Consider the following 27,462-nt stretch of genomic DNA (forward strand, 5'->3'; position numbering starts at 1 on the left):
TCCGCTGTGGTCTCCATCAAATACTGGTGGATCCAAATCACTTGAGGCAGTGAGGGAGAGACAGCATGCAGAACGGAATCATTAAAGATTGTGTATCATCTCACTGTTACTATTTGTCCAAATGTATGAGGCACCATCAGGATAATTTTGAGTCAAGTTTAGTTTTTGCTTGGCGCTTTAATTTAGCCTTATCTTTGTGGCATAAACCAGGAAGTAGAGAATGGCTAACAGGCCTGTCAATGGGGGAGACACATAGGCCATGTGATTTGGAAATGGACGTCTCACATTCTAAATGTGAAAAAAAGCAATGTTTGATGCTAATCAAAGAAGTCTGAAAAACGGAAGTATTTGAAAAGTGAGCAGAAGAAAAGCATTTGGGTGAAAGGCTTGCCTTTATGAAATTAGGTTTTTAAAACAATGCTAGTCAAAAGTGTATCCATGTGGGCTACAGTTAAATTCATTTTTTGTGTGTATTCATTTATTCATTAATTTATGAAATAAACATTTACTGAGTGCTATATAGGTGCAGCAGTTGGGAAAGATGGAATTCTAAAGATGGAGATAAGACATTTTGAGGAACTTCTAGATTATTCCCTGTTTTCCAAGGGGTGTGGTGAAGTGTCATGAATAAGTATAACTGCTAGAATTCAATAACATATCTAGTCACAAAAGTGGGGGGGTTACCTTAACTATTCTCTTTTACTGTCACTTAGAGGTAAGTCAGAGTTACAGAACAAAGAACCCAAATAGACATTGATATGGTAATTAAACATCTGAAAGACTTAGGACAATCTCAATAAAATATCCTTTCCTATTTTAATCCAAAAGTATGCTTGCATCTGTCAGACCATGTAGTCCAATTTTGATTTGGTAGATATGGAGAGAGGGAGCATCTATTGATTCCCTGCGTTTTCTCAGAAGGACCAGGAATACCAAATTAAAGGCTTGTCCTGGTGTGGCGCTGTGGGCTAATGCCTCAGACTGCAAAGTTGTTTGAACTGCAAGGTCGGTGGCTCAAGCTCACCAGCTGCTCCTTGGAATCCCTATACAGGGTCGCTATGGGTCGGAATTGACTCGATGGCACTTTACAACAACTACAACAACAAGCAACATTGAATGTTGTCTCAAAGACAAAACATATGGCTATGAAGCATCTTGAGCAAAATGTCAAGGAAAATAGGAGGGAACATAGAAAATAGGAGGGAACTACACAGGCTATTTTCCGGAAGGGAGCTCTATAGAGCTATTTCTTTGGAATTTGATAGTAGGCAAAATGTGACAAAAAGGAGGGATAAAGAAGAAAGCGTACCCTGATCTTTTCTTGAAGATCATAATAACCTACAGAAAGACTTGCATCAACTCTAGATTCCTCATTTTGGAACACTAAGCATCCCTGGAGTAAATGTTTTTCCTTCTTCTTTCAGAGAACAAACTATTTCGTTCTTTGGGAATAGCCTTAGATATCTTTAATGCTAATATGGATATCACTGTACCACAGAGGTAAGTGAAATGGTTTATTCAGTAACATGTACTTTTAAAAACTATTCCCTCCAGTTAAGATGCATTCCAGGGAATATACCAAGGTTCACTGTTAATGATATTTACATAGACCGATTCTTGGTAATTCTCTGGTCCAAGGCAGAGTTACTATGTTGAGTTAGACAACTTAAGACTTGAACTTGGCTCTGCCACTGACTGATTGTGATGTCAAAAGCAAGATATTTGAACCTCTTTGAGCCAGAGTTTCCTCATCTACAGAAAGGAAACAAGCTCTCCCTTTCGGAGCTTTCAGAAGATTCCAGACTCATTGCCATTAAGTCCATTCTGGCTCATAGTGACCCCATAGGACATAGTATAACTGCTCCATAGGGTTTCCAAGACTGCAGTCTTTTCAGAAGTAGTTTGCCACATCTTTCTCCCATGAAGTGGCTGGTTTGTTCAACCTGCTGACCTTTCAATTAACTACCAAGTGCTTAAACAGCATGCCTCCAGGGCCCCAAGAGTACTGGAAACACCTGATAAGAAACAGTCACTATTAAACTTACTGCTGGCAAGGCAACTCCCCATGTAACAGAGTAGAACTGCCCCATCGGGTTTCCAAGGTCGTAATCTTTACGGAAGCAGACTGCCATATCTTTCTCCCATAGAGCAAATGGCAAGTTCCTACCACTGACCTTTCAGTTAGCAGCTGAATGCTTGGCCACTGTACCACCAGGGCCTCTTTTAGATAAATTAAATGACCTAAAATACACTAAAGCGCTCTGAAAATAACAAAATGATAATTAAGAGTACTCTGTGGTTTGGTTGTCATGATATGGAGGGAGAGTGTGTTTAACAACAAACAAAACAGAATTCATGACCCTGATAAGATAAACTGCACAACGGCAACACACATATACTACAAAAACATTTTTACTCTTGAAAAACATAAAATTCTATTACAATATTAGTCTCAACGCTCTCTTCCTATTTGACTGTGACCTCTATGGCTACTAATGATGATCTTCAAGAAACAGAATGTAATTGGTTTATTAATCACGATCTTCACTGCCAAACCATGTTACAAATAGGCCAGGAATAGAAAGTTGTCATTCGAACCAACAGAATGTTCAATATTTCTTTCTGGATGGTACTCATATAACCTCATTGCTGTATATCTTACCTTTGGTCTTCATCAAATGTTTCTTGAGTACCTGCTAAACATTCAGACAGCGACAGGTTACTATAAGGGGCATGAAGAAGATTAAGACCCAGTGCTCTCACCATGTATTGAGAGGGAGGCATTGGTAAATAGCCAATAAAAAGGTCAGCTCTCAAGGAGTTCTCTGGGAAAGAGTAAGAGTGTTCTGGGAATATATGGAAAAGATAGGTTACTTCCAACTGCAGGAAACTAGGAGGGCTCTGTGGGAAAGGTTTTGGGAACAGGGTCATGGAAGATGGGAAGGACTCTTTTGGCAGATATTGCAGAGCTGAAAGGCCAAGAAGCGAGCTTGAGTGTGAACCAGAAGGTACATAAAAGTAGGATGTATCATATAATACCAGTTACAACCACATGTCTGGAACACAGGGAGTATGGAAGAAGATGAACTTGAAAAAGCAGGTCAAGAGAAACTGGTGGAAGGCTTCTGAATGCCCAGCTGAGAAGCTGGATTATTTTGTAGATACAGCAATCAAATGAAAGAAGAATACCATGATGGGTATTGGTTCTGAAAAGATACACAACCAGAGCCAGTACTGAAGATTTATTTACTGGCAGTGTGAGAAAGTGATTCAAGGGAAGTCACTCCGATAAGGAACTGTGCCATACGCTAGGTCAGAAGTATTAGGAAGTAGGTGTGGGCAGTGGCAGCAGAAAGCAAAGGATGAATGACAGCATTTTGTTTTATTTTTATCTAGTGGTGACACATTCGCTGAGGGCACTAGCCACAGACATCCTGTGTTGCCTAGATTAAGAGAGAGGTCTTGGTGCCTGCCTCAGGCTAAATCAAGGAGAGGAAAGTACTGAAGTCCTACAAATTTGAGCAAATGCTCCTTTAAAGACTTGCCTACTGGCATTTATCTGAAGAAGGCATGCTGGGAGTTAGAAATGATCACATGTTCTTAACCAAGGGACCTGTGGTGTGATATAATCAATATAGCAATACAAAAGTAAAAATCCAATCTGAGTCATGTCGTTCCATTACATATTCCAAAACTGAGCAAATGGTCTAGGTAGTTAGATTCATTCTAAATCTCTATATAAAGAAAAAGGAAAAAAAAAAGGTACAAGTCCTGTGATTGTTATGATTCTGACACCACACAATACCTCTTTCTTTGTCAGTTTTCTTCAGCCTTTTACTTCTACAACTTCTGCTACTTTTACATGAACATCTTTTGCAGATGCTATTTGACAACTGGATTGTGTCTCACTAATCTGCTAAGGTAGTGAACATAAGTAATGATTTCTGAATTTGATGAAGAAAACTAAGAAGCAATTTGTTAACAAATAGAAACCGAGCCAATGAACCTACTTTCTTAAAGGCTTTGTGATAGATACTATGGCCAAACACATATACAAAGCATGTCATCACAAAATTAAATGACCTGTGGTTTTCTTAAACTCTCTTCTCAAATATAAAACCAAAACCTCGAAAACACATGCAACAAATCAAATACCGCCATCAGCTTCAGTTCCTTAAACCCCTAAAATATGAGTTCTTAATTATACTACTGTATTCATTTTCTTCTTTCCAAAAACAAAAAGGAAAGTGAATCTGTAAATGGAGCTAAAGAGATTATTTTAGAAAACAATTAAGGCATAACATGACTCTAAGTGAAGATTCCTGGCACTTTTCTGTGTGTGCGAGTGTATGCACTCTGCATACCAATGACAAAGCTAGAAAGAAAACTCACCTGTTTTCTTCCTCAAGATCTGCTAGGATTCTCTCTAGCTCCCCTCTTTCCTCACTCTCTAAGGAAATCAAGATCTGGGCAGGACTACGAGGCTGGCTCAGGGGGGAGTCCTGGTTCAAACTTTGGCAGTAATGCTGGATTAACAAATGTTCATCATCTCTGGAAAATAAAATCAAAGGTTTTGGTTTTTCCTCTCCTTATTTTGCTTTGGGGGTAGGGGGATCAGGGACTAAGGTGTGTATTTAAAAAGAAAAACATTGATTTGCTCTTAACAATTAATTAGAACCTCTTTCCGGCTTCTAAAGACATTTTGGTACTAGCTCTTGACAATTCAAGGTGTTTCTTTCTCAAACTTTCACTTGAATGTGGTTGGCTTATTTCCCTGGGTAAACAAAAGGTAGAATGACAGAAATGCTGTGACTCCATGTTGACAGTTTAATCAATAGTTAATAAATATCCAAAGACACAATAACAGCTGTACAATGCTTTTCCTATCATGCATGTCAAGATAACCTGTCCACTAACTCACGCTATTGTTGATAGTGACTAGGAAATGAAAAAACTCTAGCCCTTACAAAATAAAAAACACAATTGAAGTGGAAGGCAACGTAACCAAAAAAGTGTTGCTTCAAGAAGCCAATTTTTACTTTCAAAAATCACAGGGGCAGGAAAGTAACAATAATTAAATTGTAGACACATGACTGTTCAACCCAATTACTGTTTAGATAGAAAAATAAACAACAAAAACAACAAAAATAGAAGACTATTTTTAATTTTTATCATTAAGGTGACTGGTTAAAAGTTTACAAAACAACTCATCCTTCAGATCCTAGCTTGTAAGAGTTAATAGAAGGGGTAAAAAAAGAAGTTAAATGATTATGTTTTAGAAGACACAGGTGCACTTTTCCCTGGGAACTAGGAATTCTCTCATACATGGAGAAAAACATTTTCTGAATGTATTTTTTCTAAGCTCCTGAAATGTCTGCTTATCTCAAATGTACAAAAAATTTCATTCTGACTCAATGGGAATCTAAAAGTCTTTGGTTCTGGTTAAATTATCACTAAGATAATATTATAGTACTTCCTCCCCTGCACCCACTTCATTTCCTTCTCTCATCTCCATGTCTTCTAAATTAAAAAATTATAAAAAATATTAGGGGAAAACAAAATAAAGGCATTTTGGTCTACCAAGTTATAGAACTAGTTAACTGATAACTAAAATGACCAGATTTTAGAAACAAACATTTGAGTGAAATCAACCAATCTACCAAAGTACATTCCCCCTACTCCTCCACCTGCCCACCCAAATCATGATTTACCATCCAAATTTGAGTTTAAATGGGTTCTATGTCCTCAGACTCAGCTAAAGGTCAACATATTTAAAAATGAAACAAAATCAATTTTGCCAATTATCTAATTTGTGTTCTCTCTTCCTAAATTCTGAAATTGTCTTGCCAGAACGTCTCATGTTGAATTACAGTGTGCAACTGTAATGAAAATGCTCTTATTGTTGGCAGGTCACCCATGGTAGCTAGTGTTATACAGATACCACCTGAATTCATTTAGCTCTTATCTAAATCAGCGACCCAAAGAAGCAATTCATTCAAATCATTTACATTTGATTGGTTTTTAGCTACATGTATTCCTGTGGAAGTATTTTATTTACCAATACTACTGATACCTTTTCCCATAGTTAAGAAAGAAAGCAGCATATAAATGCTTGGGGAAAGGTTTTTTGGTTTCGTTTTAAATAGCCAAGTCATATAAAAATGACTGAAGGTTGACGTGATTTCTTTATTATTAACTTGGTTGCATTACGCGGCAATTTATTCTCATGTCTTCAGTAAGCAGTCATACACAAATGCCACTTTGATATTATTTTCCTTCAGCCCAATCCTTATTAAGGTCCTTTTTTATCTGAGCATGACTTCGGGTTGTCATACCAGCTACATATGATAAATGTACCACTATTCCTTTTTGCGTAGGCTTAGGTACCCCATGACAAAGTGGTGAGAGCCATAGCTTATTAAACTTAAACCATCAATATATTTGAATGGATTTCGTCTAAATTTGGTAGGCCAATCCTTATTTTTTCCTTCATATTAGCTCCTTAGTTTGCTCCCTTCATCTCAAGCCTGGTCAGCATTTTCTTGGTTGATGGCAATATTCTTGTACTCTATACAATGAAGTCTCTGCATCTCTGTGTTCTCTGTCACTCTTAAGACCATGCTATCACCTTTCTTATAGTTTCACAAGACTGGCTTATCATCTCACTAACAAACTGTGACCTGAATCGATCCTCTCTCCTCTGAAACCCTCCGCAACCTGAAGTTGCTAATTCACAACAATCAACTACTTTGGATTTCTGAAGAAAAGTGTCCAACTAACCTGCCATATTGAAATAGCAATACAACTACACTAAGATTACATTTTCACTCTCATGAGTGGGGACAACTGTACTTAAGTCATCACTTTCAAATCAACATTCAATCCCTTTATATATTTGGTCTGTTCAGTAAAAAAAAAAAAAAATCATCCAATATAATTTTAGTATTTGGGGTTCTGTACTTTACACTTATTTAATATAAATCCTTTGCACTTATTTAATATAGTATTAAATAAGACTGACTAAGACAAAACATTTTTTCCTACTCTGGAACACCAAAACTGCCAGAATTTGAATAAACTCATTCTGTGTAAGCCCGTGAATTGTTACAGGGAAAAGAAAAAAAAAAGTAAAAGAAGTAAAGGGATGGCTCCTAGAGAGATCAAATGAATACACTGCTAATTCTTATACCCTGCTCTACTCTACCTCTAAATCCCTGAAAGTCATTTCATCATCAGGAATATTTTATAAAAAGAGATGGGATACTTACATGCTCTCATTAGGAGAGATGCTATCATTTAGATAAGATCCATTGCTGTTTTCCATTTCTGCTAGCCTGATAAAAAACGTAAAAGCTCATTAAAACTTATGTGACTTCTTAGAATCTATTCAAGACCTAATCGAACATTCCTGAAAGCTAAAGGATAAATCATGTCAAGAGGAGAAAGAAATCCTTCAAACTAAAGGATGTGTGTGTTGGCCTAACCATTTGAGGCAGTATGTGGTAGAACAGAGCAAGTTAATAGCTTTACATCGATGCTATAGATTCTAGGGAAGTTGTATTTTATTTTTTCACAGATTGAGCTACCTTTCACTGAGAACAGGCCTTTGTTTCCCCAAGAAAAGCTTCTCTAACAACACATGCACTCCTTGCCTTCCACTTTCCTTTGTCTGAAAGACAGTTCATGCTTTCCACTGATGACAGACTTATACAACTATTTAGCACTATCCGTGATTGAGAAACATGCTCAGCAGTTCGAATATTGATAAAAGATGGATTCACAGTAAACTCTCATCATTCTGCTACCAATTTTTACCTTTAAAAACCTCCTTCAACTCAGAAAATAATAGTCTTCTTTACAAAGAAAAAAAAAAAAGTTAGCCAAACTCTCACAGATTTATTTAGCAAAAATACCGTTATTTTTAGGTAAAGAATAATTATCTCAAACACAAAGGAAGCAGGGCAGAAAGTTGCAAGGATTAGGAAAGTTAGTCTGCTCGTCACAGAATTACTATGTAAAATAGGCACACAAATGGATAGAGGATGCTTTCATATTCTCCACATAACACAAGATCATTTCTTCACATATTAATGTCTGGTCAAGCAGTTTTCTAAGAAAGTTAGGGGATTTCTAAGTTCATTTATATAAAACGTGCTCCGTATAGAAAACATAATAAGGCTACCAGAAATGCTTAAAGGCCAGAGTTAGGAGAAATTGTTCTGGACTAATGCTCTTGTAAGTGTCCAAAAAACAGCATGCAATGGAATGGCATGCACGTTAGGGGGCAAGTTGATTAGTAAAAATCAGACAAGATTGGGGAAGAAAGAAAAAAAAATAGTTTAAGATTATTATAGGTTAGCTTTTCTTGGTTAGTTATTTCAATCAATATTTGCCTGGCATTCAACTAGTCTCATACCTGCTAGCATAATGTTCAATGCGTGAATGAGTATCATCGTGTGAAAGTTGAGGGGACGAGGCAGGCCTATAAGGCAGAAAATGCGATTAGTCATAGATACCATCCATTAATGGAGAGAGAGAGAAAAAAAAAAAAGAACCAAAAACCCCCCAAACCAAACACTTACATCATATACATGATGACCTATAATGCTTTTATTCTAATTCTATGGATAATGTACACATTTAGTTGTCCCTGTATCTTAGATATCATCAAATATTTTAAATCCAGGTTTGAAAGGTGATTTCTCATCCTTCTGCTTTTCTCAAAAGCCATAAAGAAAGATCCAAAACTTTTCTGATTATAGCAAAGGTTGGGGGAGACATTCTCTAGGTAGCATATTTTGTTTTCCTACCTTGTAATTTCATAAATCCTATAGTTCTCCAGTTAGGTGAACACTATGTGGCTTAAAATTGCTAACAGTTTGCACCTATGCCATTCTCAGTCTCCTTATTAAGTGGAAACTGTACATTTAAAAGTCAATAATTTGATTTCCCCAGAAGCTCCAGTCCATGACTTAAGACTCCGTATCAAGATGACTTGGTCTAGGCCATTTTATAAAGAAAGACTAAACCTATCAGTTTAAAAATGGGATCATACTACTGACTCATATAAATAAAACATAATGGCCCTAGAGATTATATTGTGATATTCCAAATAAGAATGGCTAAATTAATTCAATGACATAGGAATTTTTTTTTTTTAATTAGAGATACTGTATTAACATACAGAGGGAAATTGGCATGAATAGTATATATACCATATAGCTATAAAACTCCTTCCCCCTTTTTTAAAGCTCTATTTATCGACTAGAATTTTGGTAGTGTTGACACTTTTTCACCCTTTCTGTTGTGATGTTAATTCTTCTTTTTTTTCCATTAAACTAACTTTTGGATGAAACTTAGAAAAACAAAAATCTTTGTATGGAAAACCAGATTGGGCTTATGCTTTTTGTTTCAATTGGAATGGGACAAAAGGTCTCTTCCATTTCTCTTCCGATATAGAACACACTTAGGTAAAAGCATGAATCCAAAAGTCAACAGTAATCTATTTAGTGAGGATTCTGGTTTAACCCAAAGTACAAGCAGCATTCAAGGAATTGGTCATGACACTAAGTAGCAATTTTTTTTAAACTACTTTTATAAAAAAAAAAAAAGAGTAAATTGTAGAATTTTATCCATGCTTAAGTAGGAAATGTTCTAGAAATTCATAATTCTTAATGAGGATACACTACTATAAGATGACAACATTTAACAGCAAGTAACTAGGCCTGGACATCTTTCCTGAAACATGAAGATCTTATTTATGAAAATCAATGTCTGCTTAGGTCAAGTGGGTACAATAATGAAATTTGGAATGAATTTAAAAGATGTTTAAATTGTCATTAAAAAAAAAAGGGTGAGGCTGACTTTAATTTCATAGGCAGAGCAAAGTTTCATTTGAAATCTTTACTGTAGGGTGACATAATTTAGTACTTGGATGATTTGGCTTCTCAGCCCTTTCTTCTGGAACAGACCATAGTCTTTCAATTGCATAAATTTTGTTTAAACTGAAAGATTGTCAAGATAAATATTTTAGTAGTGGTTTCCCTTAAAATAGTTGCTACCCTGATAGTGTATAAAAGAAAGAAAACCTGGAATTTGGAGCATAAACTACATCAAGAAAAGTAGACATGTAAATATAAAACACTTCAAGTTAAGATCTTATACAGTAAGTACTTTAATTCTTAGCTTTGAGGATACGTTCATGTTATTTTTCTAATTAATGCACATAACACCTAGGACAACATGCATAACCAGAAATCTAAAAGAATATACTCTAACAGAAGCTACTTATTAAACCAGGAAATAAGCCTAAAGGGAGTACCGGTAGGAGAAGAACAGAGTAAAAAACGAAGAATTAGTAAAAGTTCAAAACTACTTAGTCCAGAATCAAAGCTCCATGCAAACCCTTCTAAAATACTTTTCCAAGCAAAGTAACAACACTGTTCCTTTTTTCCACTTATTACTTCCTATTATAATTAAGACCTCTGGGTCAATTCCACTCCCTCTCTCACCATTATCTCTTTTGTGAAAACTTCAGTAAAAAGTTTCATCCATTCAGAATTCAAACAGAAGCTCAAAGAATACTAATAGACTGTCTTGCGCATGTGCAAAACAATATAAGAAGCTTATTATAGATTTAGTTTAAAACAATATGTCAAATAGTTACAGACAAATAAAGATCTTAGCTAAGGAAAAACAAAACACCTGTAGCTAAGTGAACTTCAGATTCAAATTCCATGATTCATATTACATGGATTCAGTGTTTAGAATCGTCACAGGATTTAGAATCAGACAGAATTATTGCAAGACAAAAATACCTTAGGATTTCTCTTCTGCATGAATAGGATGGTTTTATAATATATTGTAAACATTATTTACAGCTCTCTGGTGTGGCACCATCGAATCAGCACTGAACTGTGAACCACAAGATCTACAGTTCAAACCCACCAACTGCTCCACGGAAACCCTGTACAGGGTCAGTATGAATTGGAACCAACTCGATTGCACTTAACAATGACAATGAGTACAGACTTTAATGAAACAACTGGCATTAAAGAAAACATGGACTTAATTACTGAATCTGTTAACTTCTTCATCAAAATTGGTACTTGCCACTATTTCTGAATAATTTAGCAAAAAAGAAGGCAAAATGGTGGTATGTTTTCGCTGTTAGTGAAGATCTTTTAAGAAAGGTTGCTATTAATTTTAAATGTTTCAAAGCTTAAGACAAATAGCCTCTACTTAAAATAAGTTAATGACTTTAAAATAATTGTCACATTTTTTTTCATATATGTAAAATAAATACATTTTCTTCTTTTGTTTTAATATTATTTGTTTACTACCTCTAACCCTGCATTTTGAAAAATTATTCCTTAGCAATATCTGTCTCTTGGACTTCTTGACTGGTTAGAACCTAGTCCGACACAAATTACATCCACTTACTTATCAGGATCCAATCAAGTTGAAGATTCCAGTATATCAATTCCTTAAGCATTTGTAATTTACGAAAGGTTTAACTTTTATAAACAGACTACCTGGGTTAGTGCAAATAATTACTAATAGGCAGGGAAATTAATTCAATCAAATAACTCCTCAAGTTGCTTAAGTACAATGATTTAAGAAATCATATAGTTAGTTCACTGCTTACAGTTACTATATCTTACAATTAAGAGGCACAATAACGCAGTTTTTAAAAAGAAAGGGCAGACTTCCACTTCCTTTAGGCCAATAATGACTTAAACTTCAATTGTTAGTTTGCATTCATCACTATAGAATTTTTTTTAAAAAAGGATGTAATTTAAAATAAATTACATAGTGGAATAATAAAATAGACCCAATTAAAAGAAGAATTTTAATGAATTTATTCCTATGTGAATCCTTACATAAGCCCGTCTTCCAAATAGGATGTTTCCCCTTATATCGAATAGAGCCATCTGGCTTTACATAAATATCTTTTAAAAGTATGTATTGAAATATAAAAAATTTCTGTAAAATCCACACCAAACATAATTTAAAACATGCATGCTTTGTTCGTTAATATACAAATCACAGGCCCCAAACGAGAGTTATCTAATATTATACATTCTGAGATAAATCAATGATCTGTTCTTATCTAATATTAGTATTACTAATGCATAACAATAGTAAGAATAAAGACGACAGCACACTTTGCCATTTAAGAGTTTGAATATTGAGTTTGGAGAGGTGAGCAAAGTAAATTTAGTTCCAAATTCAGAAACCCATATACATAAAGATTAGTCAGATAAGCATAGCGTAAGCTAATAAAAAGTCCACATGCCTCACTGAAAGGATTCAATCAAACTCAGCTAGTTCTGCTGATTTTAAATAGTCCACTTATAATAGGCCCTAAAGAATAACCGAGCATTTCCTCGAAGGCCCTAAAACATTGTATCTCAAGATCTATAGCTAAAGAATGTTAATATGCAATCAGGCTCTTTCCTGCTTATAGTTAAAGACATATATAAACACATCTCCCAGGAATACAACCCCAAACCCTGTAACATCTTGGATTTGAATGTGAACTCAGACCAAGATTTCTGCTGGGCAGGCGACCTGAAATCCCCACCCTCTGAGTCAGGTGACACTCTCAGCCTCTTATCAAGGGAAGAGAAAACAAAAGAAAGCAGGAATGAAGGAAGGGAAATTAATGTGTTTTTAAGACAAAACAAACAGACACAACAAAAATTAAATTAAAAACAAAACAAAAAGAAAGCGAGCAAATGTGTTGGTGGTAGCAGTACCCTTCAGCAAAAGTACTCACGCAGAATCTACCGGCCAGAAGTTGATCAGAGTAACAGGACTGCAAAACAAAAAATGAGGAGGTGAAGAGAGACACAGGCAAACTCAGCAGCCAAAAAAATGACTGAAAGGCCAAAATAAATAAAATCCAACCAATTAAGTATGAGCCATGGAAAGCAACAGCCAAACAAAGGAGGAAAGGGAATTAAAGAAAAACAAACAGTTGTGTGATTTTCAGTCCCTGTAAACCAAACCTATGACAATGAGTAGATTCCTACTCATAATGAGCCTACAGGGCAAAGGACAACTGTCCCATAGGGATTTCAAGACGGTGACGGTAACGACTTCTGTTGTGGCGCTGTCCAATCACCAATGGACTTTGAACCAGGTGGTCGGCAGTTTGAACCCACCAGCTGCTCCTCAGAAACCCTATACTGGTGGTTGCTATGAGTCGGAACCGCCTCAAAGGAACCCAACAACAACAATCTCTATGAAAACAGACAGTTACATCTTTCTCCTGTGGGGCGGCTGGTGGGTGGGTTTCCCCCATAGCCACCTTTTGGTTAGCAGCCGAGTGCTTTGAGTCCTTGTACAGTTGCCATTAGAGTTATGGATAAAGGAGGGAAAGTTTCACAGTCTGATCACGAGAATCATCATGACTTACTGCTAAGCTTTTTCTTGTGACTATATTTTCTCTTAAGTAGAAAACGAAGTGACTACAATCAGATAAAAAAGACATGTCTACTGATTTGTGACAGAGAAAAATAGAAATGAAATGTTGGAATCATTCCTTTGGAAACAGTCCCAAATTTCTTTAAAAAGCCTTGTAAGGCCATTAGTAGCGGTGATGTGGTTTCTTCCCTCCCTCACCCCCACCTGTGAAATAAAGTTTAACTTTTGGAAAAAGTGAATTTTCAAGAGACACAGGGACATAGCAATTGAGCATCAGCTTGTTTTTCTCTTTCAGCTGAAGTAAATCGAAAGAAGGACATCAAAGAGACTGTTTGCGTTGGAGAGTAAAGAGGAGTATTCAGCTGAAAAGAGTTTAAATATTTTAAATGCGAGTCTGTTATGTGTTTGCCACTACTCACGTTTCCATGTTGTCCCCCTCTAAGACAGTCTGCACTGGCAGGTAGCCCATTCGGGGATGCTTCGCAAAATACCTTTTGGTTCGAAACTTGTTTTTTAGTACCTTGGCAAAGTCACGAACATCTTCTCCAGATGTAGTCTAGAAGGAAAAGGATAAGAAAATCAGGTTTAAGAGAGTTCCATTCAAAGCAAATAACCAAGGCGTGGTCTGCCTTTGTTTTGTAATTAAGGACAGTAGAGAACACAGTCCTTGTATTCAGATAAATGGAGCTTTGAAACCAGGCCTGGTAATTACTAGTGGAGTGGAGTTAATAGGATCATGTTATTTACCATTCCAAGACTCAGATAATCTGTAAAATGGGGGCAATAACAGCTCAATGAATCAATCGTTGTGATAAATAAAGTATACTTTATTTATCTACTAAACTGCTCAAAAGATGGTTGTTTAGAAAAGTCCTAACGTCTAAAAGTAGATGTTTAGTTTTGCCCTGGTATGGCACTGTAGGATGAGTATTGGACTGGTTGGCAGTTCAAACCGCATGCATGAATTGGTTCTGACAAATATCGACCCGGTATAGGGTTTCCAAGGAGTGGCTGGTGAGTTTGAGCCACCGACTATGTGATTCAAACTGACCTTGAGGTCCAGGGCTTATCCTACAGAGCCACCACCTTCGATCCATTGATACCCTAAGGAACACACTTCTACCTTGAAACTTTTGGGATCCAAATTAGTCAGAATCAACTTGACAGCCACTCATTTCTTTTGTCTTTTGTTGGTTTGTAATCTACATTAATACATGTTTCACCTGTATGGTATATTCTCCATTACTGACTACTTTTGTGAAAAAAATCAAAAGGAGAAAGACAATTAAATAACTGGGAGTCCTGGTGCGGCGCTATAGGATAAGCACTGGACAGCTGACTGCAAGGTTGGTGGTTCAAATCCACCAGCCACTCCTTGGAAACCCTATGGTGGTGGTGGTGGTTGTGTTGTGAGTTGGTTCTGACTCACAGGGACCTTGTATAGGGTTTCCAAGGCTGTAAGTCTTTATTGGAGAAGAAAAGTCTTATCTTTCTTCCATGGAGCAATTTGTAGATTCAAACTGTTGACCTTTTGGTTAGCAACCCAGCTGGCAGCCCATTACATTACCAGGGCTCCTTCAGAAAGGCTATTGTTGTTGTGTGCCGTGGAGTCAGTTCCGACTCATAGCGACCCTGTACAGGGGTTTCCGAGGCTGTTAATCTTTACAGGAGCAGAAAGCCTCATCTTTCTCCTGCAGAACAGCTGGTAGTTTCAAACTGCTGACCTTGAGGTTTGCAAGCCCAATTCGTAACCACTAAGCTACCAGAACTCCTTATACAGGGTCCCTATTACAACAGCAACAACACTCTGATGATGAATGTTTTAACGTAGCGCTCCACAAACTTTGATGTGCATGGGAACCATTTGGGGCCGGGTTTCATGGCAATGCCAATGTTATTGGTCTGTAAGACCATATTTTGAATAGCAAGTTTCTAGAGTTTAGAGCACAAAAGATTTGCACCAAGGTTTGTCAGTCCGCAAAGTCTAAACCTTTTCCATTTCCCCAGTGATAATTCAAAGTTCTTTTTAGCCACTAACCATTCTCTTAAAGCAGAGGTGGGGAACGTCCAGCCAGTGAAATTTGGTCTGGCTCTGCCAAGGCAACCGCAGTTCCAGCCATCACATTGGTGGTGATGGTTATGTGCCGTGGACTCGGTTCTGACTCATAGCGACCCTGCATAAGGTTTCCAAGGCTGTAAATCTTTATAGGTGCAGAAGGCCTCATCTTTCTCCTGTAGAACAACTGGTAGTTTTGAGCTGCTGACCTTGAGGTTAGCAGCTCAACTCATAACCACTATACACGAGAGCTCCTTAGTTGTTAGTGTACAAAACAGATAAAAGGTGAATGACATTGATTTATGGTGGCAGATTATGAATTTTGGGGAATCCGTACACTTCCCTACACTAGACCTTCTCCATACCCCATAAGACCTTTCCACACAATTTCTGTTGTGGTTGTTTGATGCCCTTGAGTCAGTTCTGACTCATAATGACCCTGTATAGGGTTTCCAATGAGCAGCAGATGAGTTTGAACTGCTAACTTTGTGGCTCACAGTCCAGTGTTGATTCTACCGCACCACAACCTCTAGAATTCTGCAAAATGCATGTGGAAATGCATGCCCTACAACCACGCTAAGAAACGGAAAGCTAGTTATTCATTCAACAATATTTGTTGAGTATCTAGACTGTTCCATGTGTGCCAGATACTGCTGTAGGCACCAAGGATAGGGTAAATCCTGGAGTTTACAGTTTGGAGCCGCTTTAGTTGGAAAAAATCTGGGAGCACATCGGAGAAACTCATCAACTACAGCATTATGTATGATGGAAAAAACGGTACAAAGGCTGAAAGTTATTTCATGCTCGGGAGGACTCTAACTTACCGGAGTGCAATATTCCACCATGGGATAGTGCATTTTATGGCCTTTTGCAACTCGACCAGAAAAAAAGCAACTTTGGCAGATGTCATAATTAAAGTGCTTCAGACTTCTGTACCTGGTGAAGAATAAAAACAAACACATATGTATTTCTTCAAATTAAATTCCCAAAGAACACTTTTAATAAACCTTCTTCCACACTGTCTTAATTCTAGAAAAAGAATGCAACGTTCATTATTCCCACAAGGTAAGTGATTAACTACCTACCTCCAGGTATCTCTGATGTCTGCCCTATATTATCACAACATTTTGGCAAAAGATTATCCTACAAACATAAGGATGGAGGGAGACAAACCTCGGCTCTTATTTAAACTCCTTCAGGAACTCTTAGACATTAAGTAGGAAAGTACTGGCGAATTTCCAGTCTTTTGAAGACCATATACTAGAATTGGATAGAACTTCCAGGGGAGATAGATTGATGAATTGCCTGCCTCCCTACTCATTATGGGGGACAACATTTTCTGAGGCAATTATTTTTGAAAAAAGTTATAAAGGTAAAGCAATTTAATAAGACAAAAGATAATTACACACGAACTCTCAATTAAAATAAGGCTCGCTTTAATTACATTTTCTGATTGACTGACATGATTCATCTTCAAACAGTTACTTGGACAGTCTCTTTTATCTCTCCCTCTTCAGAAATTCCTCCCCATATGACTCATAAATGATCAGTGAAGCCTCAAGAAAAGACGCAATTTGGATTAGATGAAAGAATTTATCATCTGTAAGTACTAGTTGGTACTTTCCCCCAATTCTTAGACTACTATATTCTTTGCTTTATACTCCCTTTTTGTTTCCTGTTAAGAATCTTTGCCAATTCAAATGAACATATTCCTTATGCTGCCACATATGGGAATGTGGGGGAAATGCTAGCTTTAAATAAAATTCCAAATAATTTTGGGAAAAGGGTGAGAAAAAAGAGAAGTGCTGATTCCTAAAATAATCAAATATATACGTGTGTGTGTGTGTGTGTGTGTGTGTGTGTGGACTTCCAATGTGGTACTGTAGTATAAGCACTGGACTGCTAACCACAAGGAAACCCTATACAAGGTCACTACGGCTAAAAACCTATTTGACGGCACTTAACAACAACAAATATATACATACATGTTATGTTTTGTTTAGTGCCATTGCAACGGTTTTGACTCATAGCGACCATGTACAGGGTTTCTGAGGAGCGGCTGTTGGATTTAAATTGCTGTCACTAGTTTATCCTACAGCTCCACGCCAGAATATATATGCTGTGTGCAGTCGAGTCCACAACTCTGTATAATGGGTTTCGAGGCTGTAAATCTTTATGGGAGCAGAAAGAGTGTCTTGTCTAGTAGATTCGAACTACTGACCTTTCAGTTAACAGCTCATGCATAACCCACTATGCTACCAAGGCTCCTTTTCCTTTCATATAGACAAAAGAACTGAATGTGAAAATCCTACTTTAGGTCCTTCAAAGCCTGCCTGCTCCTTCTTTTTTATGTTTTAGATTCTTCCCCTGCATTCCAATTCCACTAGCTAAGGCCTTCTGCTGTGGCGCTGTAGGATCAGCAGTGAACTGCAAACTACAAGGTCAGCATTCAAACCCACCAGAAACCCTATGCAGGGTTGCTATGAGTCAGAAATGACTCGAAGGCACTCAACCACAACAACAAGGAAGCTGAGAAAGGAACAGTAACAAATGTAATGCAAGCCCCTGCAGGTTCCCCTCCTGGCCTCCCGTGGCATCACTCTTGCCTGCCACAAATTAGGAAGGAAAGAAGGCATCCTTTGCAAGCACTGCCTACTCACTGTTGTCTATCTATGGTTTAGAAACCGCTACCATTTTTTTTTTTGGTAAAACCTCCATATAAATGGCATGAGGTTGGGAAGAATGAGCACAAAAGGTAAACGATCTCCATGAATAAAAAGCTCACAAATGGTACAATGCAGTTATTTCAAAAAAAAAAAAACAAAAAAAACCCCAAAGTCATAAAACAAGTCTACGTAAAACAAGAATAGAATATTAGCTGCTAAGTGGATTTGGAAGAAGCATCCACTATATATCTAGTGTACAACTTTGTGGTTTATTCATCACCAAGGAAACATCGATGAAGATCCAGATGTTTAAATACATCACTGTCTCAGAATTAGGATTTAGGATAACTGTTAAATAAGATTAATTCATTTAAAAATATCCTCCTCCCCAGACAGGTCAATGAGACTGAAGATTTAAGAGCCAATTGTTTTCCTTGACATATTAAGACAAGCAGACTAATAACCTATGATATTTCCTATCTCTTTCGCTTTCAAATTTATGAAGAACATTGCCCTTTTTTTTTTTTTTTAAGCTGCTTTGTGAATCTTGCATTTACTTGCATACTTTATATTCCCCTGGAAGTTCATTAGGATACTATGCAAAGAGTGTCATCATATTCACACAAAAAATTTAAAAAGTAAGTTTTAGGGTGATTGAGTTATTTATTGCTACTTCAGTGGAAGAAAACCGGGTACAAAGTGAATACAAGACTGAGCAACCGTGACGGGTCTCTCAGAATAGAATTTCCTATTGGTTTTATAACTGATACTTCGAGTTTCTAGATACAGAAAAGACTATCAAAAAGGGGAGAGATGGTAGGAATGCTTTGGTTCAAGGAAGAAGGAAGTACAGTTCATCTATATCCTGTGACAAATAACTCTGTGGAGACAGACCGGCAGTCTAGTTCAACCAAATTTGTGGCTCTGAAGAGCTGCAGAGTGAAGGTGGAAAGGTGGTACCTGCCTAATGAGTCAGATCCACCAAAATACCCCAGCGATCAGGGGAGGGACAGGTATGATCGATGATAAAGTCTGATCCCCTTCTCTCCCTCTTTGGAGAGAACCCAACTAACAGCAAATGAGATAGAAAAGAAAAAAAATATCAAGTCACAAAAAAGATGAGAAAAGAAAAAGAGAGAAAACAAAAATCCCAACAGGGGTTTTGCTCCTAATACCTGAATCCAATGATTGGACACTCCTTGCAGATGTTGCACTTGGCCTGGTGCTTGGCAGTTTCCGCAGCAGCCACTCTGTGCAGGACAGGCAGCCACACCATGGACTGGGGCTCCAGTCTCATCCAGTCTAGGAAGAGCGCTGCTTCGATCTCAGGTTTATTATTGGCCTGCAAGGAGAGGAGGGAGAGGGGAGAAAGGCAAAAGAACATAAGAGAGAAGGTGGGAAAGTAACGGAGCATAGGTCAGTTCAGGTAATAAGTAAAGATATAAAAATAGAAAGAACAATAGCTGTACAGTGAGGTCTGCTTTCCACAGCTGGTTCCTACAAATATCCCCCCTAAGATACACATGAGGCAACCACCCCAAAAGCTTTGGTAAAAAGCCATAACTCCTTTTGCCTTGAGATGACAAGAGAAGAAAATGAAACAAAATAAATAGAACAAATGAAGCAAAATACACACTTAAATGAGGTTGTATTTACTTCCAAGTTTTAAATAGATCATGTTTTCATAGAATATGTTAACCAACGATATTTTACTATGTTACTTTCTTAGTTGTATTATGGGAGGGTAAGTCAAAAAGCGTTGCTACAAAATCATAAAAACCTTTGTTAAAATATCAAAATATCAAAATGTGAAGCTATTGTTTCTCCACATATCCTTCATCTAGTTTGGTATACTTCTGAAGACAATGTTTCCATCTCCCTAACCTTTCCTGCTATAGTCCTGGTATGGTGCTGTAGGATAAGCAGTGAACTGCTAACCACAAGGTCAGCAGTTCAAATTCACCAGCCATCCATTGGAAACCCTACACAGGGTTGCTTTGAGTCAGAGTCAACTTGTTGAAACTTAACAACAAAAACAACCTTTCTCCAAAGATTTCGCTTTTTTTGATTTACACAACGTCCAAAGGGCCATTTTGGCATCCTTGAGGGATGTAAATACTGTTCCTTTTAGAGTGTGGGGAGCAAAAAGGTGTCTGAAGGGGCAAGATCAGGGCTGTAGAGGGGATTGGATAAGTTTCCCACAGAAAGTCTTATAGGATAGCCTTTGCTATCCTCGAAGAAGATTGAAGAGGTACATTGTTGTGATGAAAAAAAAATTCTGAGCGCAACATATCTGACTTTTTTTCTCAGAAAACGCAGTTTCCAATTTTCTTATAATGTCTTCATGATAAGACCCCATGAATGTCCTGGATTCTTTGAGAAAATCTATCAAGATGACTCCTTTGGAATCTGTCATGGATTGAACTGTGTTCCCCCCAAACATGTATCAACTTGGTTGGTCCTGATTCTCAGAGATTTGGCAGTTATGTAATGATGTAATGTGGCAGTTATATACTGATCCTTCATGATGTGGTCTGATGTGATAAACCAATAACAGGATTAAGGGTAGAAGAAAACGCAAAACAAATCCATTGCCATCGAGTTGATTCCAACTCACAGTGACCCTATAGGACAGAAGAGAACTGATCCTGAGAGCTTCTAAGACTGAAAGCGTTTACAGCAGCAGACAGCCCCATCTTTCTCCTGTGGAGCAACTGGTGAGTTTGAACTTCCAACCTTGTGGTTAGGAGCCCAATGCTTACCCCACAGCACCACCTTAATCCTATCACAACCTTGATCTGATGAAAACAGAGTTTCCTTGGGGCATGACCCTCAACACCTTTTATCTTACAAGAGATAAAAGGAGAAGTGAGCAGAGATCAGAGGGACCACCAAGAAAAAGAGAGCAGAACACATCCTTTAGAGACGTTCCCTGCGCTATGAGCCTCACAGAGCCAGAGGAAAATTGGTGCCAAGATGCATGGAGATCTCTAAAGGACGCCAGGTCCACTGATGTTGAAAGGAGACAAGTACCTTTCCCCAGAAGGAGAAAGAGAAATCCTTCTCCTAGAGTTGTTGTTGTTAAGTGTTTCAAGTCGGTTCCGACTCATAGCAACCCTGTATAAGATTTCCGAGGAGCAGCAGTTGAGCTTGAATCACTGATAGAGAAGGTGTCCTGAATTTGGATTTCTGTGGGCTAATGTAATGCACTAACTACAAAGTCATTCGAACTGCAAGGTCGGTGGTTCAAATTCACCAGCTGCTCCTTGGAAATCCTACATGGAACAGGTCTGAGTTGGAAACGACTCAACAGCATTTAACAACAACAAAACTATATGAGAAGGAGTCCTGATAGCCAAATGGATTATGAGCTGGGTTGCTAACCACAAATCAGCAGTTTGAATCTACCAATCACTCCTCAGGATGAGGCTTTCTACTCTCATTAAGATCTGCAGCCTCAGAAACAGGGTCACTATGAGTGACTCAGTGGCACATCACCGCCACCACCAAACTATAAGAGAATACATTTCTGTTCAGTAAAGCCATCCACTTGTGTTATTTTTGTTAAAGCAGCACTAAATAACTAAGACAGAATCCCCAAAATCAGTCGACATAACTTTCTGAGCTGAGCTCTCGGCCTTGACTTAAGTGGCCCAGCAGATTTCCTGGGATGCCACTGTTTTAACTGAACCTATTTTCTGAAGGCAACCTAATGAGATCAAGAAAAATATATTACTGAGAGAACTTGTCTGCAGTTATCTACTGATAACAGACATGTTTAAACGTGTTTTGTTTGGAATAAACCCGTGCATGTATGAACTGGAGCCCTAGTAGCAATACTTTTTGACTTACCCTCTTGTAATGCATACCTATATAACTATACATACATACATACATGTATCATGATATATAATAACAGTATTATTTGTTTAATATATTTTAATGGTAGTGCTTACTGATAAAATTTTGAAGGAAAAAAAACCAGTAACTCTGAAACTACATTTGTTTTTGTTTTGTTTTTTAAATAAAACCTATTTCTCAATGTTTCATAAAGGGACTTTAAAATAGACCTGGTCCCAAAGTTTCCTTTTACAAACAAAAACACCGAGATATAGATCTGAACAGAAGCTTTTCAAAGGCCATAAAACTGACTGCCTCAGAGCTGGTACTAGACTCCAAAGTTCCTGGCCCTAGTACCGTTCTCCACGGTGCCATGTTGCCGTCGTCTGCCTCTTTCATTCTCTCTCTTTCAAAGTCTAAATTGAGTAAATACGTGTTCTTCTGGACAGTACAGAAACCCAAAGACCACATTTTCCTCCTATGGAATGACTGGTGGGTTCAAAGAGCTGATCTTTCTGTTAGTGACTGATCTCATCAACCACTGCCCTACAGGGGTCCCTTAAAATGATCTTCGAAAATTCTAAATATATTTAACCACTTGACTTACATATTATGGTGGTGATGGTTGTCCGACTCACAGCATCCCTGTATAGGGTTTCTGAGGCTGTAAATCTTTATAGGAGCAGAAAGCCTCATCTTTCTCCCACAGAGTAACCGGTAGATTTGAACTGCTGGCCCTGTGGTTAGCAGCCCAGCTCGTAATCTACTATGGGCTCCTTACATATTATGTTGTTGCTGTTATTAACTGCCATTGACTTGGTTCCAACTTATGGTGACCCTGGGTAGGGTTTCTGAGGAGCAGTTGGTGAGTTTGAACTACCAACCTTGTTGTTCAATCCGATCTTGTGGTCCAGTGCTTATCCTACAGCACCACACCAGGACTCCACATATTATGGTAATCATGTATTTTAATTGTTATATTTTTTAACCCTATAAGATCATGCTATAATTTTTCATATTGTTAGATTTACCCATATATTGGACACTACATTCCATGTACAAATATCCTCTGTAAACACATATATTTGTGGGTATCTTTTTACTCCTTCCATACCCACTCAGCCTGTGTATCTACCCATGTATCTACCCATAGAACGTTGTTTTTCCAGGGTTGTGAATATAATAGTATTTACCTCTTTATACTTAACTCATGCATTCTACTCTGTGTCGTCACCTGTCTTCATCATTCTTCTGCCAACCTCCTGTCACCCAATTCAACTTTCACCTGAGACTGCTCGTCTGCTGCCTGAAGCACATCCTTTAGAATTTCCTTTATTCAATAACTATTGGTGGCAAATTCCTCAGATTTTATTTGTCTGCAATTATACCTTTTATATCCATATTATTGGTAGATTTCACCATTAAGGTGAAATTGTAAATTAGGATTTTAGATCAAAAGGTTTTTTGGCTTTGCTCACTTAATTTTGTTTCAGCACATTGAAATATATGATTTCACTGTTATCTCATTGTGTGTTTGTTGCCACTGTTGAGAAGTACACAATAAAGTGGCCTTTTGCTCCTTTGAAGGTAATTTGTCCTTTTCATGTCTTTATCTCTTTGGTTTTCAGTACCTTGTATACTGCTTAAAATTCATTGGGCTTCTGCAACCTCTTATTTAGTCTTTAATCAACTCTAGAATCTTCTCAGTCCTGTACGGCCACTCATGCGCTTTCAAGATCCCAGATGCTACTCACTCAAGCAGGATGTAGAACATTGTCTTTGTGGACTATGCTATGCCAGTTGACCATGGTGTCCCCTGAGGCTATGGTCTTGAGTTCTCAGAGCCACCAACTCATTGCCTGAAGTTGTTTGATAATTTCTAAGATGTTTCCATCATTTTGCCCCCTCTTCTCATTTCTCTGAACAGATCTTTCCTATACATATATTTTAAATGCTCCTCTGTTTCATTCCTATTAATTCCTGAAAGATTTCTGGCTCTCTAGTCTCTCTTCAGCAGCATCCATTTTTCAGTAAGCCCACAACATATTTTTTTGTTTTTGTTTTGTAAGCCCATAACGTTTAACATTTTGTTTACTTGCTCACTTTTAGAGTCTGTGGTTCCATGCAGAACTGCAGATACTTTTAAATTTTGTCTTTTCTCTTTGTAAACTGGGTAAGCATATTTGTTTTTTTGGTTGTTTTTTAAATCTCTTTGATAATTCCAGTATGTAAAGTTACTGTAGGTCTACTGTGGTCTGCAGGACTCCTGGTGTGGCGCTGTGGGTCAATGCGTCAGACTGCAAAGCCATGTGAACTACAAGGTCGGTGGTTCAACCTCACTCGTCGCTCCTTGGAAGCCCTATACAGGGTTGCTAAGGGTTGGAACCAACTGGACAGCACTAAACAACAACAACTGTGGTATATGCTATTCCTGTTGGGTTTCCTGTGAGCTTAATTCTTTCTTTTTACTATGTATTAATTGACCTTAAGGAGTCCTGATGTGGCACTGTAGGATAAGCACTGGACTGCTAACTTCAAGGTCAGCGGTTCAAACCCACCAGTAACTCCTTGGACACACCCCATACAGAGCTGCTATGAGTCAGACCCGACTCAATGCTAATAACAATTGACCTTAAAAATCTTTTCTGGTAATAGTTTGCACTCTAGATGAAAAGATGCCTTTTCTACAAGCAATTTTCATTTTATTTTTTTCAAGAATCAAAGTGCATTCATTACCTGCTCCAAGGCCAATGTAAATGAAATCTATAACATGTGATGTGATATTTAGCATCAAACAAGTAATGAGTATTTGAACTTCAAACCCATCTTGCCTCTCTTTGAAAATGGCTTCCTAATGAAGAATCTATTCACATTTCAAAAAGAAACAAAGTAAGGGCGGGACTGACCTTGCTTGCAAAACTGACCACTTCAACCATACTTCAGTTGTTGCCCCTGACTATAAATTTAACATTATAATGAGCGATTTAACCTTGAACTTCCTCACTGCAAAATGGTATCATTTCTAACGACTGATCAAAAGCTTTTGTTGACACTTATCTCTGTGTAGAATAATATTACAGAGGTACTTTGTGGAAAATTTAACAGAAAAGAAAAAAAAAGAGAGAGAGAGAGAGAACCTAAGATGAAAAGGATCGTGCAAGTCAATTCAACCTTTTGCAATAGTCCTATAGCACAAGAAGAACTTCAACAGTGTCAATTGTGACACTGTGGGTTAATGTGCTGGACTTCAACATCAGTTTGAACTGCAAGGTCAGCGGATCAAACTCACCAGCCTCTCCTAGAAAACCCTATACAGGGTCGCTATGGATTGGAACCGACTCGACACCACTTAGCAACAACATCCAACGTTAAGATTTATACAGTGTTACAGCAACTATGGTGTCCTGGTGTGGCCCAGGGTAGACACTGGACTGCAAGGTCGGTGGTTCAAACTCACCAGTCGCTCCTTGGAAACTCTATATAGGACTGCTATGAGTTGGAACTGACTCCACAGCACTTAACAATAATAAAAACAGCAACTATATAAATACTGCCGTGAAAGGGGCCGAATATCCTTAAAGGATGACACTGAACATTTGTGAGCCCTGGTGGCACAATGGATTACTCAGAGAGCTGCTAACTGCAAGGTTGGTGGTTCAAACCCACCAACTTCTACATAGGGACAAGATGAGTTTGTCTGCTCCCACAAAGATTTTCTGTCTAAGAAACACTTTAGAGCAATTCTACCCTGTCCTATAGGGTCACTAGGAGTTGGAATCGACTGGACAGCAGTGGGTAGGGGATGGGCTCCCTCAATCCTGCTTAAAACTTTAAAATGAGACCTTCCTTAATTATCTATTTGTATCTTGCCAGAACCTTGAAAAGAAATATGTGTCTATAAAATATTACACACAACGGGCAGCCTTTATTTAACATTAGTGTTGCTTACACTGAGACTAAGGAGCTCTGGTATCGTAGTGGTTACGAATCGGGCTGCGAACCTTAAGGCCGGCAGTTCGAAACTATCAGCCGCTCCACAGGAGAAAGATGAGGCGTTCTGCTCCTGTAAAGATTTACAGCCTTGGAAACCCTGTACAGGGTTGCTATGGGTCGGAACTGACTCAACAGCACTTAACAACAGCAACAACACTGAGACTACAGCCACCGATACCCTATGGGGCAGTTCTATCTACTCGATCCTGTCGGGTCGCTATGAATCACAATCCACTTGTCAGCAGTGGGGTTTTGCTTTAGGTTTAAAAAGTGCTTCATTCCACTGAGCTGAAATCTACCAGCAAAGGGGATAGGAAGAGAGGCTCCAGAGTCAAGCCAGGAGGGGTCACCAATGCCTATTAGAATAATGCCTAGTCACTGTGTTGCTTTAAGAATTAAATGAGTTAACAAATGAAAGGCACTTGGAAGAGAGTCTGGCACGTTGCAAGAGCCGTGTCAGTGTTTGCTATCATTATCCTCATTATTACTTGTATCACGCATCAGACCAGAAACCCAGAAATTCTCAGCCTCTGTAGAGATCTTTAAATATTGTAGCAGAGCTGTCTTATCTCTCTATGCCTCTTCATCCTGATTCCTTTGAGTGCTTCCTCCTATGGCCTGGCTTGCTTTGTCATTGTCCTTTAAAAAAACCTTCCAAATGTGATCTGCTTGATCTAGTACTTTGATTTACTGTCTCTGGACAGTATAATTGGGTTACTTTCTTTTGTTCTATACTTTTAACTCACACAGGGTCTCGGCTCAACTCAAACCTCTGGGTCAGTGTTTCCCAGTGCACCCAGCAGATCAATCATCCAGCAAAACACTTGATGAAAAGAAGGTCCAATTAATTAAGGCAACATTGCACATTATATCCGCCTCTTCAAATTCTTAATGCACGGTAACATATTAAAATCTAAGAAGGTCGTCAGTCAAGAAACATGTTCAACTTTGTTTAACCTTAGAATTTCCCACGCTTTTTGCTCTGTGAGTCCCAAGATCTCTAAAACAACAACAAAAACTTGTAAGGCCTGTAAACACTACAAAGTATTAGTGTTGTGCTGGGCATTATGGGAAATGCTATTCTGGGCTCTTTCCAGTGATCCCTTTACTCTTCACGTGTTCATTTGGGATTTTGTTTCCTTTCACTTCTGTCAAGGACTTTCCCATTATTTTGGACCCACTGTGCAATCTTATCAATATGTTTAAAAATCAATATGACTTTTAATAGCCAATCAGTAGGCCCTTCATCCTAACCTCGTATGATATTTTTATTTTAAAACATGTGTTCTCTCATCATCACAAAGTCACTGATGAAAATACCAACCAGGTCAAGGCCAAACATGAGTTATACCATGATCTCAGGACAATACAAATCTATAATTCAGTCTTCTCTGGTTGCTAAACTGTGAATGACTCTTCCTAACTATATTACCATCTAATCTCAATTGTACACGTGTATCCATCTTGTGCATAAAG

The 27,462-nt window shown here is 38.0% G+C and overlaps 1 protein-coding gene across 6 annotated transcripts in view; it reads right to left on the bottom strand.

Annotated features, from left to right (window-relative positions):
- Positions 1-27,462, bottom strand: part of LOC102838260 (dystrophin-like) — a 3,237,302-nt gene that overhangs the window by 87,289 nt on the left and 3,122,551 nt on the right. For 4 of the 6 annotated variants that reach the window (XM_006870143.1, XM_006870144.1, XM_006870145.1 and 1 more), the window contains 7 exons: positions 19,329-19,495; positions 16,312-16,423; positions 13,851-13,987; positions 12,782-12,820; positions 8,417-8,482; positions 7,269-7,334; positions 4,393-4,551 (listed from right to left, as the gene is read on the bottom strand). In XM_006870143.1, the coding sequence (XP_006870205.1) occupies positions 4,393-4,551; positions 7,269-7,334; positions 8,417-8,482; positions 12,782-12,820; positions 13,851-13,987; positions 16,312-16,423; positions 19,329-19,495 (746 nt within the window). The remainder of the gene's footprint in view (positions 1-4,392; positions 4,552-7,268; positions 7,335-8,416; positions 8,483-12,781; positions 12,821-13,850; positions 13,988-16,311; positions 16,424-19,328; positions 19,496-27,462) is intronic. The other 2 variants (XM_006870148.1, XM_006870146.1) reach the window with 1 other exon arrangement.

This window comes from Chrysochloris asiatica, unplaced genomic scaffold, assembly GCF_000296735.1.
Source record: "Chrysochloris asiatica unplaced genomic scaffold, ChrAsi1.0 scaffold00139, whole genome shotgun sequence".
Lineage (NCBI taxonomy): Eukaryota > Metazoa > Chordata > Mammalia > Afrosoricida > Chrysochloridae > Chrysochloris > Chrysochloris asiatica.